This window comes from Seriola aureovittata, chromosome 20 (assembly GCF_021018895.1).
Source record: "Seriola aureovittata isolate HTS-2021-v1 ecotype China chromosome 20, ASM2101889v1, whole genome shotgun sequence".
NCBI lineage: Eukaryota > Metazoa > Chordata > Actinopteri > Carangiformes > Carangidae > Seriola > Seriola aureovittata.
In genome coordinates this window covers 16035865-16049862 of record NC_079383.1, presented here as the reverse complement: position 1 = coordinate 16049862, position 13998 = coordinate 16035865, and the positions used below count along the sequence as shown (strand labels likewise).

Here is a 13998-nt window from a genome sequence, read left to right as displayed (position 1 = left end):
TCAGATTTAAGAATAAAGAAATTTGAGTTAGTGCCTCACTTCTATAAACATAATACAAACTGTAGCTCATGATTTGAAATTAAGGAATTAGTCTATAAATAATTATTGCATTTAAATTCATGAAGGTAAATTAATTATTCATGAAGGTGCCTTTTCTGTGGCTTTTTAGGCATTTTATAATATTAATGTTTGTGTTATTTAGGTCCTTTTTTTCCTGATGAGCTGTGTGTATTTGAATAGCTGCCAATCTGGGGATGTGGCAGACTAACTTATGCTATACATGCAATTGTATGGGACATTGGTCAATGCAAAATAGATAAAACTGCAAAGAAAAAATAGTATTGCGCTGGTTTTTAGTATAAGTTGTCAAGGGCAACATTATAGATGAGACCTGTATGTCTGTGCACTACATTTATATTAAGTGTAGCTCTGTTTTATACTGTTGTGACTTTAAGTACATTACTTTACTGTATGTCAATAACCTCTACTACCTTAGTTATTGTACTCGAAAACCTACAGCATATGCAAAAAGCATCACCGTCAACCTTGTAAAAGCCGCTCTCTCGTAAGTGGTTATTATGTCGTTCGTAGATGCTTTATATTATAGTTTATTGCTCCACCCGCCAGTTGTGAGCCGTACTGTTGGAGCTGTTTCAAAGCATTCATTTTACATACCAAGCATATGTCTGCTTTGTTCAGTCACTTAAAACTGCCTTTAAGAGACGCAGTTTCTGTCAAAACCGCCCACATATTCACGTCTTTATGGAAAAGGATACAGTAGTTTGAAGTCCTTAGTGTGTGCTGCACCTGATTACAATAGCAGGGATGATAAGTCCCTCAGTGTGTGGGTATTACTGTGCTGTATTACAGCTTTAATGATGATACTTTGTCAGGAAGGGTAGCCAAGTTATTTCTCTCTCTCTCTCTCTCTCTCTCTCTCTCTCTCCTTCTCGCTCACCTCTCACTCAGCTCAGGCTCAGCAAAGATAAGTTCCTATCGACTGTGTCTTCGCCCCTGGCCCTCTCTCAAATCCCTTTATGGCGTTATCAAGTCCAGTGTCAGTGGGTTGTCCTTCAGCTGTTCAAGAGACGTAGGCTCATAAAGCTCAGATGGGTACAATCTTCGTCACCTTATTGCCACACGTATAGAAACGCAGATTAAGACGTAAACGCACAATATAAGCGGTGCGATATGTGCCAGGGGAAAGAAATAAGTCACCTTCTGAGTGAAATATCTTCACGTCCTCCTCCATGTCTATCCTCAGCCCACCTAGCCGACACCTATAGTTGGCCTATAGAGGTGCAGAGCATTTGCTGCAGACCTCATGATTGCATGGTTGTTATCCCCAGCTGCTTCGCACCCTGCAGTGAGGCTACGCAAACCTGCTTATCTGACAGCTCCTGACATTGTGGTGGTGGTAGTGGGGGGGGGGGGGGGGGGTTTGGGGAATAGTGGAGAGGTGGGATGGTGTGTGTGTGTGTGTGTGTGTGTGGAGGGGGAAGTCGAAAGGAATGGATAGAAGAGAGAGACAGAGAGAAACCCAAGGGGAAAAGTGCTAGCATCAACAACCAAGTCACTCCTGGAGCTCTCCAGTTGCTAGAATTACCGCAGAGGGATGCAAACGTGTCTGGAATTGCTTCGGTGAATCTTTAACTTTCAAAACCCCTCAAAAAGTGGAGAAAAAAGAACCACCCACTCTCTCAAAGGTGGAGTGAATCAGCCACTCATGCACAGTACACTGTTCTGTGTTCTGTTAGAGGAAAGCTATTGTGGTGAGGTTTCATATACAAGCTAAACAAGATATCTCAGCATGACATTTTACTTGAATATATCTAATAGATACCATAGAACTGATAATGCAACTGTTTCCCAGTTCATTTCACATGTCTCCTCTATGGAGTGGGAAGAAAATTCGACCACTGTCTGATTATGATCCATGACTTTTTGGTGCATGTCACCTTGCAGTCACTTGGCGGTCTCAGTGGTTCCAGGTTAAGCTGTCAGCAATAAAGTAGCTTTCTGTGTGTGTTTGTGTGTATGCCCTTCTCATTTCCTCCATCCAGCGCGTTGGCCTGCAGATTGCCTTTGTTTGGTCTATTTCCTTGGCGATTTACTCTCTGAGTGAGAGAGCAGCCGTGGACTGAGCTGAGATGAGGCATGGCTTTATCAGACCACCATTACACTTCACCTCCATTCCATTTGCACCTTATTATTCTCATCTCGCCGTGAGGGCGCGTGCGCGGCGTTGTGTTTGTGTACTCTGTGTTATCATGTTTTACTTTGGGTGTACGTGCGTGCGACAGAAAGAAAGTGAATGTAGGCGAAGAAAAAGAAAGATGAGAGAAGGGAAGGGGGAGAAAGGCGCGTCCATATGATACAGCCATTACACCTCATGCAGGTTCCATTTGCACCTTATTGTTTGTCTCATTGCTGGAAAAAAGCAGGTGATTTACCAAGCCTGAAGAGGCAGCTGATCCCTTTTCCCTTGGCACGGCGCTTTGTGTGTTTGTTTGTGTTTGCGTGTGCCTGTGTGTGTCTGTCTGCTGGTGTGTACATGTGTGCAGTACATCCATTCAGACAACCGTAGCTTTTGCTTGTGTGCAATGACCCATTTGTGGGTATGAATTGTGGCAGTATCTCCCTAAAAAAAAAAAAAAAAAAGAATAAGAAAAAAGCGTTTTAACGCCTGAACGGCTGCGTGTATCTTGTATGGGTATGGACCTCCAAACGTGATGCCCAGCTGTCTGTGTGTTTCTCCCCCAGCTCCCTCACCACTGACCAAGGCTTGGACCTCATGGAGCGGCTGACGCAGAGGCTGAACCTCCACGCTGCAGACCTCACCCAGCTCTCGTATGTACAGACGAACCTCCTGTACACACTCGCACCGTCACAAATAACGATTGACTTTACAATTTACAGGACATACGTTGCATAAGAAATAATTGGTCACATTTAAAGCATTTGAAACAGTTTTGTTTTGTGCCTTTGAGCTCAGGAAAACAGAGTGAAAGTTGTCCAGACACTACAAGGACTGTTTGTGTGAAAATTCTGTGCCACACTGCCAGAGACTGTAGGCGTTTGTTGTTTTCCTGACCTTTTGGAGTGTTTGACTTCTTTCAGGGAGAGAAATCAGGCCTAATTACCTCCAGACACATACTGATGTCTCCATTGTATTCAAAACACTGCCTCGCCACTATTGTCACTGTATGCCTTGTCAAAAAGAGAGCAGTCAAAGAGAGGAAGAGAGAGAAGGAGAAGCAACAGTAGATAAAGAGCTGGAAATAGAGAAAGTAGTCCAGCAGGAGGCGGTTAATATATTAATGAGCGGGCGAACTGTCCTTGAACCAAGGCTGGTTTGTACCATGGTTCTGCTGTACATTTGGTGTCAGACCATGTAGGAGGCAGAGGAGATGTGTTCGCCTAAGATCTGACAAGCCTTTCAAGATGCTCCTGCAGGAGAAGTGAAGTCTGGGTGGTTCAGAAACACCCGCAGCATACGAACACCAAAGCCGGTGCACTGCAGTCTGCGGCTGCACTGCAACTGTAGATACAGACTATTCTGGCTTGGATAATAGCTACTGAGAGGGAAAACTGTCAGACAGCATTCTGTATCTAGTGTTCAACACTGAAAATACGCTCAGTGACCTCAAAATAAAGGCAAGCGAGGAGATGCTCTGATCTCCCGTCTTTAAATCCAGCCTCCACATTTAGTTTTGATGAGCAAGAACACCAGGATATGTCATCATGCCGGCACTGATTGAGTTAATCTTGTTATTTCACCTGTCATTTCACATCACTCAAGTGATGCACATAATGAGTAGTGTCATTATCTGGATGCTGATGAATAGCTGGTGTCGATATTGCACTTTACCATCATGTGGTGATGGTAGTGTTCAGATCTTGTACTCAAGTAAAGGTAAAAACAATGCAGTTTACAAGTCCAGCATTAATAGTAATGATACAGAGGTTTTAATAGCAAAATGTAGTAAAGGTTTTGTCTGATGTAATACATAACAGTGGAAAGCAGTTCATCACGTAGGGATTCATTTGATTATTTCATTGCTATATATTGAGTTCACCCAGCCTTACTAATGCAGTTTTGCAGAGACAGTTGGTGTCTGACTGACTGAATCCTCTTTCTTTGTGTCATAACTCCGTCAAATCTTAACACGCACACACAATACACTTATTTTTTAGAATAAATGTGACATACACTTTCCAATGACATCATTATCTCAGGTGTCCGTTACGGAAAAAACTTCAGTAATTCTGCCGAGAAATCATAGAAACAGATGCTCATTGTAACTCCAGAACTTCCAGAGAATCATCATGTTTTAAAGTTTTCTACAGTGTCAAAGTATTCTAGTGATCCATGGGTACATTGCCAACCAGTACTGCTATTAGCTAATTTGGTATACTTTTAATGGTGCCAGTTTGCCAAAAGGTGGGGCCCACAGTGTCAGACTTTGAACACCCCTGCATTATGATTGTAAAATCTGAATCTAGCTACTATAGGGGTCAAATAAATGTAAAACCTGGGTATATGTACTTCATTTTTTCCACTGCTGCATATATTTGTGATCACTGTGAATTAAAGCTATTACGCCAGTGTAAAAGCCATAGTCATATGCCTAAAAATAAAGCTCACCTCATATTGATAACAGTATTCTATACAGAAGACAAACGCAGAAAATGTCCTCCTGCTCCGGCTTGTTTATCCCCGTTCTCTTTCCTTTTACAAAGTAATGAAAGCGCATTCATGTAGAAATAGGCGAGACGGAAGACGTGACGCAAGCCCATTGTGCCTCTTGCTGTGCGACCACGGCAGGTGAGTGTTTGAAAGCCTATGTCTGAATATGAGGCGGCTCGAGTACGAGAGCTGGGTCAGATCACGCCGCCCTGCTTCTGGGGCCGCTCTCTTTCTCACTCGCCCTGATGGGCCCTGATAGGAAGACGGGAGCGGTGATACAGGGAGGCAGAGAATTTCAGACGGAGAGAGTGAGAAGAGGGGGCTGAAGCTTTGGATGTTGTTGCGATTTTCAGATGCAGAACACAATTATGTTTGAGCTTGCTACTACAGTAATCACCACAAAATATTCCCTTTTCAAAAGAGATCTGAAATTGTAGTTGTGGATGATGATGATGGGCTGGGGGATAATATGTGCCTTTTTCAGATGACGTAAGTGTTTTACTTGTCAGAAACACTAGGGGGAGTGGGACACACGCTCACAAGTCCATCCTTACACACAGTCTGTGCAGGCACACACACACACACACACACACATGCCCCCTGCCAATATCCCGCCAACCAGTCTCCACATACACACTCATCATGTCCCACCAGCAGAGCTAATATGAAGTCCGGGCTTACACATTCGATAACACAGGAGGCAGTGTGAAGTCCTCTAGATAACTTATCTATCTTCTAACTGCATCTCCCCACCGTGGCATGGTTCCACCCCCTCGTATATTTAAATAGGGTTTGTGTGGCTTGAGGAAAAAAAAAATCACGTCAGTTCAATTTGAGATGCATTGAGATCTCTGACAGAAAACCGTCGGCCGGGGAGAATGGAGGCAGGGGTAAAGATTGTGGAAATATTGACATTTACGAGAGCAAACAGAGCCCAGGTGAAGGCATTAGAGGAGGACATATTTCTTCCAGAGCCGTGTATGTGTGTATTTGTGTGTGATCATTTTCACAAATGCACTGGTGCATGGTTGGGTCCGTCTGTCTGGCGGTATTGGCTCATATATTGCTCCTGGCCGAGCAAGTGTCACCGGCTCTGTAGCGGACTGACTGATCGTGAGTGGGTCTGGGTCACAGCATTCTGGCAGTCTGATGAATCTCCCTCTCTGTCATACAGTCTGGCAGGTAGTAGACTAAAAATGTATGTACACTTTCCAGGACATAACAGTGCAGACATGATGACGTACTGAAATGGTTTGATGATTTAAAGCTTTTGGAAAGATGGAGGAAGTAGACTTTGCGGCTCAGTGTTGCATGTTCAGAGTCGCCAGTTTTTGTTCGCCATGTAGAAATTATGGACTGATATAAACCCCGGTCCGACCACAACTTTGTAATTATATCTGTCATAAACAATAACTCTGAAGCCACTTTTCAACTCCGATAAAACATAAAGGACCATGCCAGTGTTTTTTGCAAGTTTTGTTTGTATGGAATTTTTATAGCATTCTAGGCAGCGATTGGCTTCCATTCAAAATCAGTAAGCAGTAAGCTTGCTTGAGTAATCTATCAAAGTAAACATAAAATTTGTATTAATGTTTGTTACATTTTATCTATTTCATTTAGTTTTTATTACATCAATCAGTGCTTCAAGGAATATTTTGACGTTTTGGGAAACATGCTGTTTTACTTGCTTGCTGAAAGTTGAAATAGAAGATCGACACCGCTCTCATGTCTGTACCGTATACTATTTATGAACCAACAACCAGCAGCTGGTTAGCTTAGCTTAGCATATAGACCAGACACAGAAGGAAACAGCTGGGCTGTCTCTGTCTGAAGGTAACAAAACCTTCCTACCTGCACCTCTAAACCTCGGGTATTGACAAATAATGGTAATATACAGACAGGAGAGTGGCATCGATCTATTCCTTTAAACTGCATAACCATGCAATAGTAATGTAACTTAGATATATAAAAATGCAGACTTGATGTTAACTGTGATGGATTACACAAGTTAAGCAGGTTTCAAGAGTCAGCAAATACAGCAGATTTTCGCCCTAGATCTAAATGAATGGAAGTCAATGGCTGCCTGGAATGGCTGGAAATCATCATCAGAAAACAGGTTTTTACCAAACTGCCTGTGGTTTGGTATTTTTAATTTGCAAAACCACTGGTGTGGGTGTTTAAGGGAAAAACGCACAAAAAAATTTCAGTTTTAAGTGCCCAATCGTTTCAACAAATCACAAAATCTACTATTTCAACCTGTTTCAAATGAGAATCGATTTTGATTGAAGAATTTTCTACAAACTAGCATCAGTGTTTTTGACAGAGGATTCAAGAAAAACGACTTCTACAAATCTGTTCAGACAGACACGCTGATTTGTTATGGAGACAAGTTGAAATTTTCCAGCCTCGGTGAGAGATTTTTCATTTGTTTTCCAAAAATAGAAACATTTAGGACTGAAGAAAAGACGAAGAGTACTTGATAAAAATCAGTTTTCTGGCATTTTAAAATTCTTACTAAATGGACTCATTTGGATTTCCCTTGAACTTGGAGGAGTGATGTATGTCACTCCAGCGTTGATCATTTGTTCACTTATGCCATGTGTTCATCATCAGTATCCCAGACATCTCTGATTCGATTTTAATTCTGACAAACCTTGAGGAAAATGATCTCACGGCTGCATTCCAGTATTCAGAATTACCTTGATTGCCCATTGGGGAACTACAATTACAGCTCAAAACAAGGTGCCATATTTGTTACTGATTGGCCCAGACGGGATCTTCATCATTCGTGGGGGATGACATGCTTTTTGTTGCCTTGTCAAACCATGTTTTGAAAGACATCCCTCCCCAGGACTACGAAGTCACTCTTAGCTGTTAAAAATTCTCTCTTTCGAGCTTAAGAGATTACAGTAGACATGAGTAGGATTTTTTTCTTTACGCATTACTTCAGTATACACTGTTTCTTTCCAGGCCACTGCTGGGAGTTCTTACAGAGTCTGGAGGGGTTGTCAGATTTTATTTCATGGCCAACCTCAGGGACCTTAAACATTTATCCTGCTCCAGGGAGAGAAGTCTGTTGCTGACTCCCGACCAGACAGAGGAGAACATGGGCAGAGGGAGTACAGGCAGGTTACTGTAGGTGAAAAGAAAATAAGGCGTTCATCTGATGACAGTACTTTGGTCTTTGGCCAAAATCAAACTGAAAAGAAAAGCAGAATTGATAATCAACATCTCTTTGAGAAAAATGACACCCGGTATTGTACTGCTTCTCTTCTCATTGTTCCCACATTTTATTGTGCCTCTGTGCCGGTGACAGCCAGGGCCAGAGTTATTATGTTTTCGGGTTGTCCGTCCCTTCGGGAACGCAATAGCTCATTAACACCGTGAGGGACTTTCCTCAAAACATTCATTTGGAGTCGAGTATTAACTGATTAGATTTTGATGGTCAAAGATCATAGGTCAAGGTCATGGTGTCCTCACAAAACACAAAATTTCACACAAATGGTCAATACTTTATATGATTGTGTAGAACAACAGGGATGCAACCTGAAACTAGTCGAGTGGCCGAGGCATACAACCACAGGCTGTAATTCTAGTGTAAGCTTTGTGTCAATCTCTGCATTTGATGCAGTCTTAACCTTAATATACCTTAAGTATATATATTAAGTATATAAGTATATATGTTGACATTTTTGGGTAGTATGCTTTCTTGCTCTTGCGGTTTAGATGTGAAGATGGATAACACTCATATCTATCCATGAAATATAAGGATACAGCCAGCAGCCTGTTAACTTAGCTTAGCATAAGGACTGGAAACAGGTTTTTTATGGTTGTGTTTAGACTCTTACAGCACTCGTTTAAGATGATTTCAGAAACAAGTGTTTTTATCCGTTTAACCAAAACTACGATCTTTCCCTAACCTTAAACAAAATACCTTTTGTTGCCGAAACCAAGCGACAGATGGGGACTGTGGATGTGAAGCTTTGTAGACCTACCATCCACCCCAACCGCCTCCTGCTGACTCCACTGCCATTAATAAATGCAGAGCTTCAATCATTCAAAAAAGACATTGCCTCTCGACGTAATCCAGCCAGCAATTACGCTTGGGAAAACACTTCAGTTTAGTTAGAAATGTAATTTCTAGGAGAGGGGTGTTGCATGCCCATGAATCATAAGGAACTTTAGTGACTGCACTGCTTATCTTGCTCATGATTTTAATTTTTATTACCTCATTACACTTGGAAAACATTTTGTTATTTTTGCTTATCCGACCTTTAAATCCAACTGCTCATTTTGTTTCTTCTTTGCTGTTTTTCCTGCAGTGTCCTGGGTCCTGCGTTGACTTTTAGAGTTGGCACCAACTCCAAAAACGTCACCACTGCGGATCTGGTTCAAGTTGCGGGTAAGAGCAGCCTATATCTTTTCTCATCACACTTGATGATCCTGCCCACAACCTTCATCGCGATTCATCTCATTTTTACTAGCCAGACCGCTCTGTCACTGTCTGTGCTTCGGTAAATGAGAACACAGATTAGTCTCTCCAGATACAGTAGATAGGCTGGTGTTCATCTTGTTCAGACAAACCTCTGTCCCAAAGAAGATTATCAACAGTGTGCAATGACAGACGACCATCAATTACTGAGATGATGAGCCCAGTGTGCACACTTCTCCTGTCTACGTGCACACTCGTATACAGTACACAGGACAGTTTATTTGGCCCTCTATTATGTCCAACAGGCTGACAGGTTGAAACAGGTTTGCACCAGCCAATCAGTTAGAGTGTATACTCCTCAATGTGTGTTTGTGTGTGTGTGTGTGTGTGTGTGTGCCTGCATGTATGCACTTGTTTGATGTAGACTGATGGAGAGCTGTCACCCACAGAAAGGAGGTTGTCAGTATGCACTGCCTCTGCTCTCCTGTTCATTGTCTACGCTCGGATCAGCCAGACGTTGGGGTTGATGTGTGTTGGATGTGTGTCGATGTCCTTGCTTTGGTCGGAAATGACTTTGAGAAGCACAGCAATACTCCCAACAGTCAATATCATCCAATATCACCCCACTGGAATCAACATGGTGGTGTTGTTATTGGCTGAAAATGACATTTTTTGCCACCAACTCGTTTCCTATTAGGGATGTGCCGGATGACGGCTGATGATACAGATTTACCGCAAGAAAGGTTGGGCCGGGGGTTGAGCTTCGGTCCGCTGGTTTTGAGGCCGGGTTTGTGCAAGTGTGTGAGTCTTTGTGCATGCGCTGCAGTGTGTATTTGCACTTAACCCTCGGTGTCATCCCACTTTTCAAAATGATCAAATGAGCAAATATTGTAGGCACGTTATGCATGAGGTGTAATGATTACAGTGTATCGTATCTTTTTTCCTCTTTCCTTTCCATCCCCTTTCCTGCTTCTTCATCTCCTTTTTTTCCCCCTCCTCTCTTGTATGACTGACTTTGATGAGGTGGTGTGTGGCGAGAGCTAATGACAGGCGTGAGCAGGGCTGAAATGTCAGTCCAAATGTTAAGTCAACATGATCATCAGCCTGACCCATGTTGATGAATTATGAATACAGCCCACCTGAATAGTGATTTGTGAAAGCGGACTGAAAAAGCTTATCGAACCACATAAGGTTTGGCTAAATCGTTGGTTTATCCCAACTCAGCTCTGGAATGTGTTAAGAATGTTAAAAAATGGCGCTTGGAAATTGCAGAGTGGTTCAGTCCTCTGTCTTTGGAGCTACATGAGTGCCCCCATTGACCTTAGAGCAAATCCTGCCAGAGCTTTATCACCCGTGCCCCCCTCCTACCTTGTTGCTCCCCTCTATTTCCACCACAGTGTGAGGTGAAGTGGACTTCCCACTCTCCTCCTGATATTAGAAACAATGGGAAGTGAAAACAGAAACTGTCCTTTTTAGTGTTTTAAATCCTTTTTCTAGCTCTGTTCCAGCTCCGAAATATGCACGCGTGGCATTGAATTCACTACGATATGGCAATGGCATGGTGATTTCTAAGTGGTTCCTGGGTTGTGGAGCAACGGTATGGTTTAAGTGGAATCTGAAAATCAAACTGACACCCACATGCAGTGGCCACCTGGGTAATCCTGGCTGACCTTTGCCTTATGTGTGACTGTGCATAAATGACGTGGCCTCCTAATGAACTCATCAAAACCCCCGCTGTATTCTGTGCTCAACCTGCTGCTGAGAGCCTGCACAGCATGCTTTATGGCAGTCATGAAAGTAGAAAAACCAAAAAGTGTTGAACGCTGTGGAAAACTCAGCAAACACTTTCCTCTTTATAACTAATTAAGAAAACGTTAGAACTGGTATAATCAGTCATTTATCATCGAAATGCGAATGCACCATGAACCATGATCTGAATGCACTCAAATTCTACTTTATACATCATTTGTATTCATCATTTCTAAAGTTAGGGTTGCAACTAATAATTATTTTCACTACTGACTATTCTGTTGACAATGTTTAGTTAAATATATTCATTTTTATAGAGATATAAAACAGAACAGTATTAAATAGTAGTAAAATATTAATATATGAGACACTGGAAGCAACAAATGTCTTTATAAATTGATTTAAATGGTTAATCGATTATCAAAATCGACTAAGCAACTGAATGTTTCAATATTGCTTGGGATATTATATATTCACTGTTTGAGCAGCAGCTAATGACTGAATTTTCATTATGGTTTTAGCTGTTGATAGTTTTGTTTTTTTTAAGTTGTTTTTGTTCAGGTTTTTAAGTGTAAAAAAAACGTGTCTGTTACAAGTTACAAGAGAAGGAGGAAACATTTTCAAATGTCTTGTTTTGTCCAACCAACAGCCAGAAACCTGAAGTTATTCAGATAAAAATCTTATAAAATAGAGGCAAGCAGCAAATTTTTGCATTTGAGAAAGTGGAGGTGGTGCTTAAAGGACTGAAATAGTTAATCAATAATCAAACAAGTAGTCTCTTAGTTTTCATGTTGACTAACGACTGATTGTTTCAGCACTTACTTGGGATATTGTATATTTTCTGCTGCGGCTGCAACTAAATATTACTATATTTTCATTACTGATTCATTTTCACATTTTTTGGTTTACAAAACTTCTATCCCAAGTAGTACTGAAACAGAATGAGAAAATCTAGTGAACAAGGTGAAAGAGCCCAAGACCTCAGATGTCTTGTTTTGTCTGAATGGCGTTCAGTTTCAATTTATATATAACATAGAAAAGCAACAAATCTTCATATTTAAGAAGCTCCAAGTAAGAAATGTTCAGCAATTGACCTTCATAACTGTGTCAAACAGTTCATCGGTTTTCAGAAATGTAGTGGATAAATGTTCCTGTCGGCTGATTGTCACATCACCACTTGGAATATGCTTCATTTACTGTAAATTGCTGTGGTTTTTTTAATATATTTTCTGTGACATGTACATTCAGATCCAACAATATATTAGGCCTTTACTGGTGTTACCTTGACTGTACTCTGCAGTGTCTGAATGAGGTTAATATGGCTCTGCTACATTCTGCTGTCCATCTATCTGCACATCAGTTCTATTTGATGTGTTCAATGCACCATTGAAAAGAATAGACAAAGAGACTTGGTTGAAAGGCATGGACAGTATAGAGGAGATTTGATAACTCCTTGAAAAGCATCTTTTGGGCAGCAGGTTCTTAGCGGCTATGTGGTGAAAGGCCTGCTGGGAGGTCTGACTGTATTAGTGGAGGTAGAGGCTCTTGTGTTCTGCTCAACTGGAAAACGGCAGGACAAAGACCCACACTGCCTAATCCCTGCTCGGCTGCAAAACAAAGGGAAAGCTGCTGCTTTATCAAAACTACAAGGCATTCTGTGTGTCCGTGTTTGTGTGCGCGTGTGCGGATGTGTGCGTGCGTGTTTGTGTGTGATTTTTTTTTTTTTTTTTTTTTTTTCTTTTTCTTTTTTTTGCAGCTGTGGTGTTCATACTGTGCCAAGAAAATGATTTATTCAATATTTGATGAAGTGGCAGCCAAGCTGTTAAAACCAATGTTGAAATGTGTTGTTTAGAACTCTACTTTTTTTGCCTTCTTGCTTCCTCTCTATCTCAATGTGATTTCTAAACATGTAAATCACCTTCAGTTGGGGGAAATTGGATCTGCCAGAATTGCTTTTGCTCACTGTAAAGCAACATTTTGTAGCTGATGATGGATTTGATCCACTCCCTGCTTCCACTTACATGTTTGTGCACTTCACAGCGAGTAGATGGATTCGTGTGTAGGAGGAGTGTTTTTCTATAATTATGTGCTGTCATATTTTCAATTGATGATATAGATGCGTTTTGATGGATCATCTTTTATATCTGCAGCACATTTGTGTTCTGCTGCATTTATTATAATTGTGCCTTATTTTTTAGCTCTGTGTCCGTTGTATTTCACCTGTCAGCAGGTTCTGTGATGCCTGGTGACTTGGCCACTGTCTACCAACTGTGGTCAAGGATGTCCAGGTCAAACACCAGGGTGTGTGAGGGGATATATGTGTGTTAAGAGAGGCTGGTAGGTGGTGGGTGGGAGCTGGGTGAGGACACTCCTATTGTCTTGGCTGTCACGGCTGGGCGACCCCGGAGCCCCTCAGAGGCCCCAAAGGCCCCAGAGGCCAGGCCACAGCAATGAGTCCGCGGGCCCCCAGGCCGTGAGAACCCCGGTCCTGGTCAATGAGCGCTGGGAGCCTGGGGACCCTGGGAGCAACTGGCTGGGCCATCTGGAGCAGAGAGCAGAGACCCTGACACACGGCTGTCACCCGAGGGAGACACGCAGAGACGTGAACGTAGACAATGTCTGCCCCCATGTTTTTGCCTCTGCCCCTGTCTATCTGCCTCTCTCACACACATACACACACACACACACACTCACTCACTCACTTTCACCCACATGTAAGTGACAGCAGAAAGGAGATCAGGGAAAAGTAAGAAGGAGAAAGATGGTGAGAAAATTCCTGAGTATTTTGGAGGGAAAGACAACATCCCCCATTTTTTATGATCATTTTCTATCTGTGTGTGTGAAAAACCAGCGTTTTTGAGTGGAAACACCTAAAATGTGTGAAAAAAAAAGTTTGGCCCAAAAGTTTTTAAGCTTGACTGAAGTGGAAAAATTGGTGTATTGAAAAAAGCATTGTCCGTTATCGGCCACTAATCACAAGGTTGGCAGTTTGATTCTTCTTGTCCTCATGTCAAAGTATTTTTGGGCAAGATAATAAATTCCAAATTTATCCATGGTAACGCTTTGGATAAAAGTGTTTACAAATTTGTAAAATACGACACAGTGCAATAGAATCAGCGAGTAAATC

General features: G+C 42.0%; 1 protein-coding gene across 1 annotated transcript in view; it reads left to right on the top strand.

The window, feature by feature from the left end:
* The window catches only part of ptprn2 (protein tyrosine phosphatase receptor type N2), a 125318-nt gene that overhangs the window by 37149 nt on the left and 74171 nt on the right, over positions 1 to 13998 (top strand). The window contains exons 9-10 of the mRNA XM_056364077.1: positions 2764 to 2850; positions 9013 to 9092. Coding sequence (XP_056220052.1) covers positions 2764 to 2850; positions 9013 to 9092 — 167 coding nt within the window. The remainder of the gene's footprint in view (positions 1 to 2763; positions 2851 to 9012; positions 9093 to 13998) is intronic.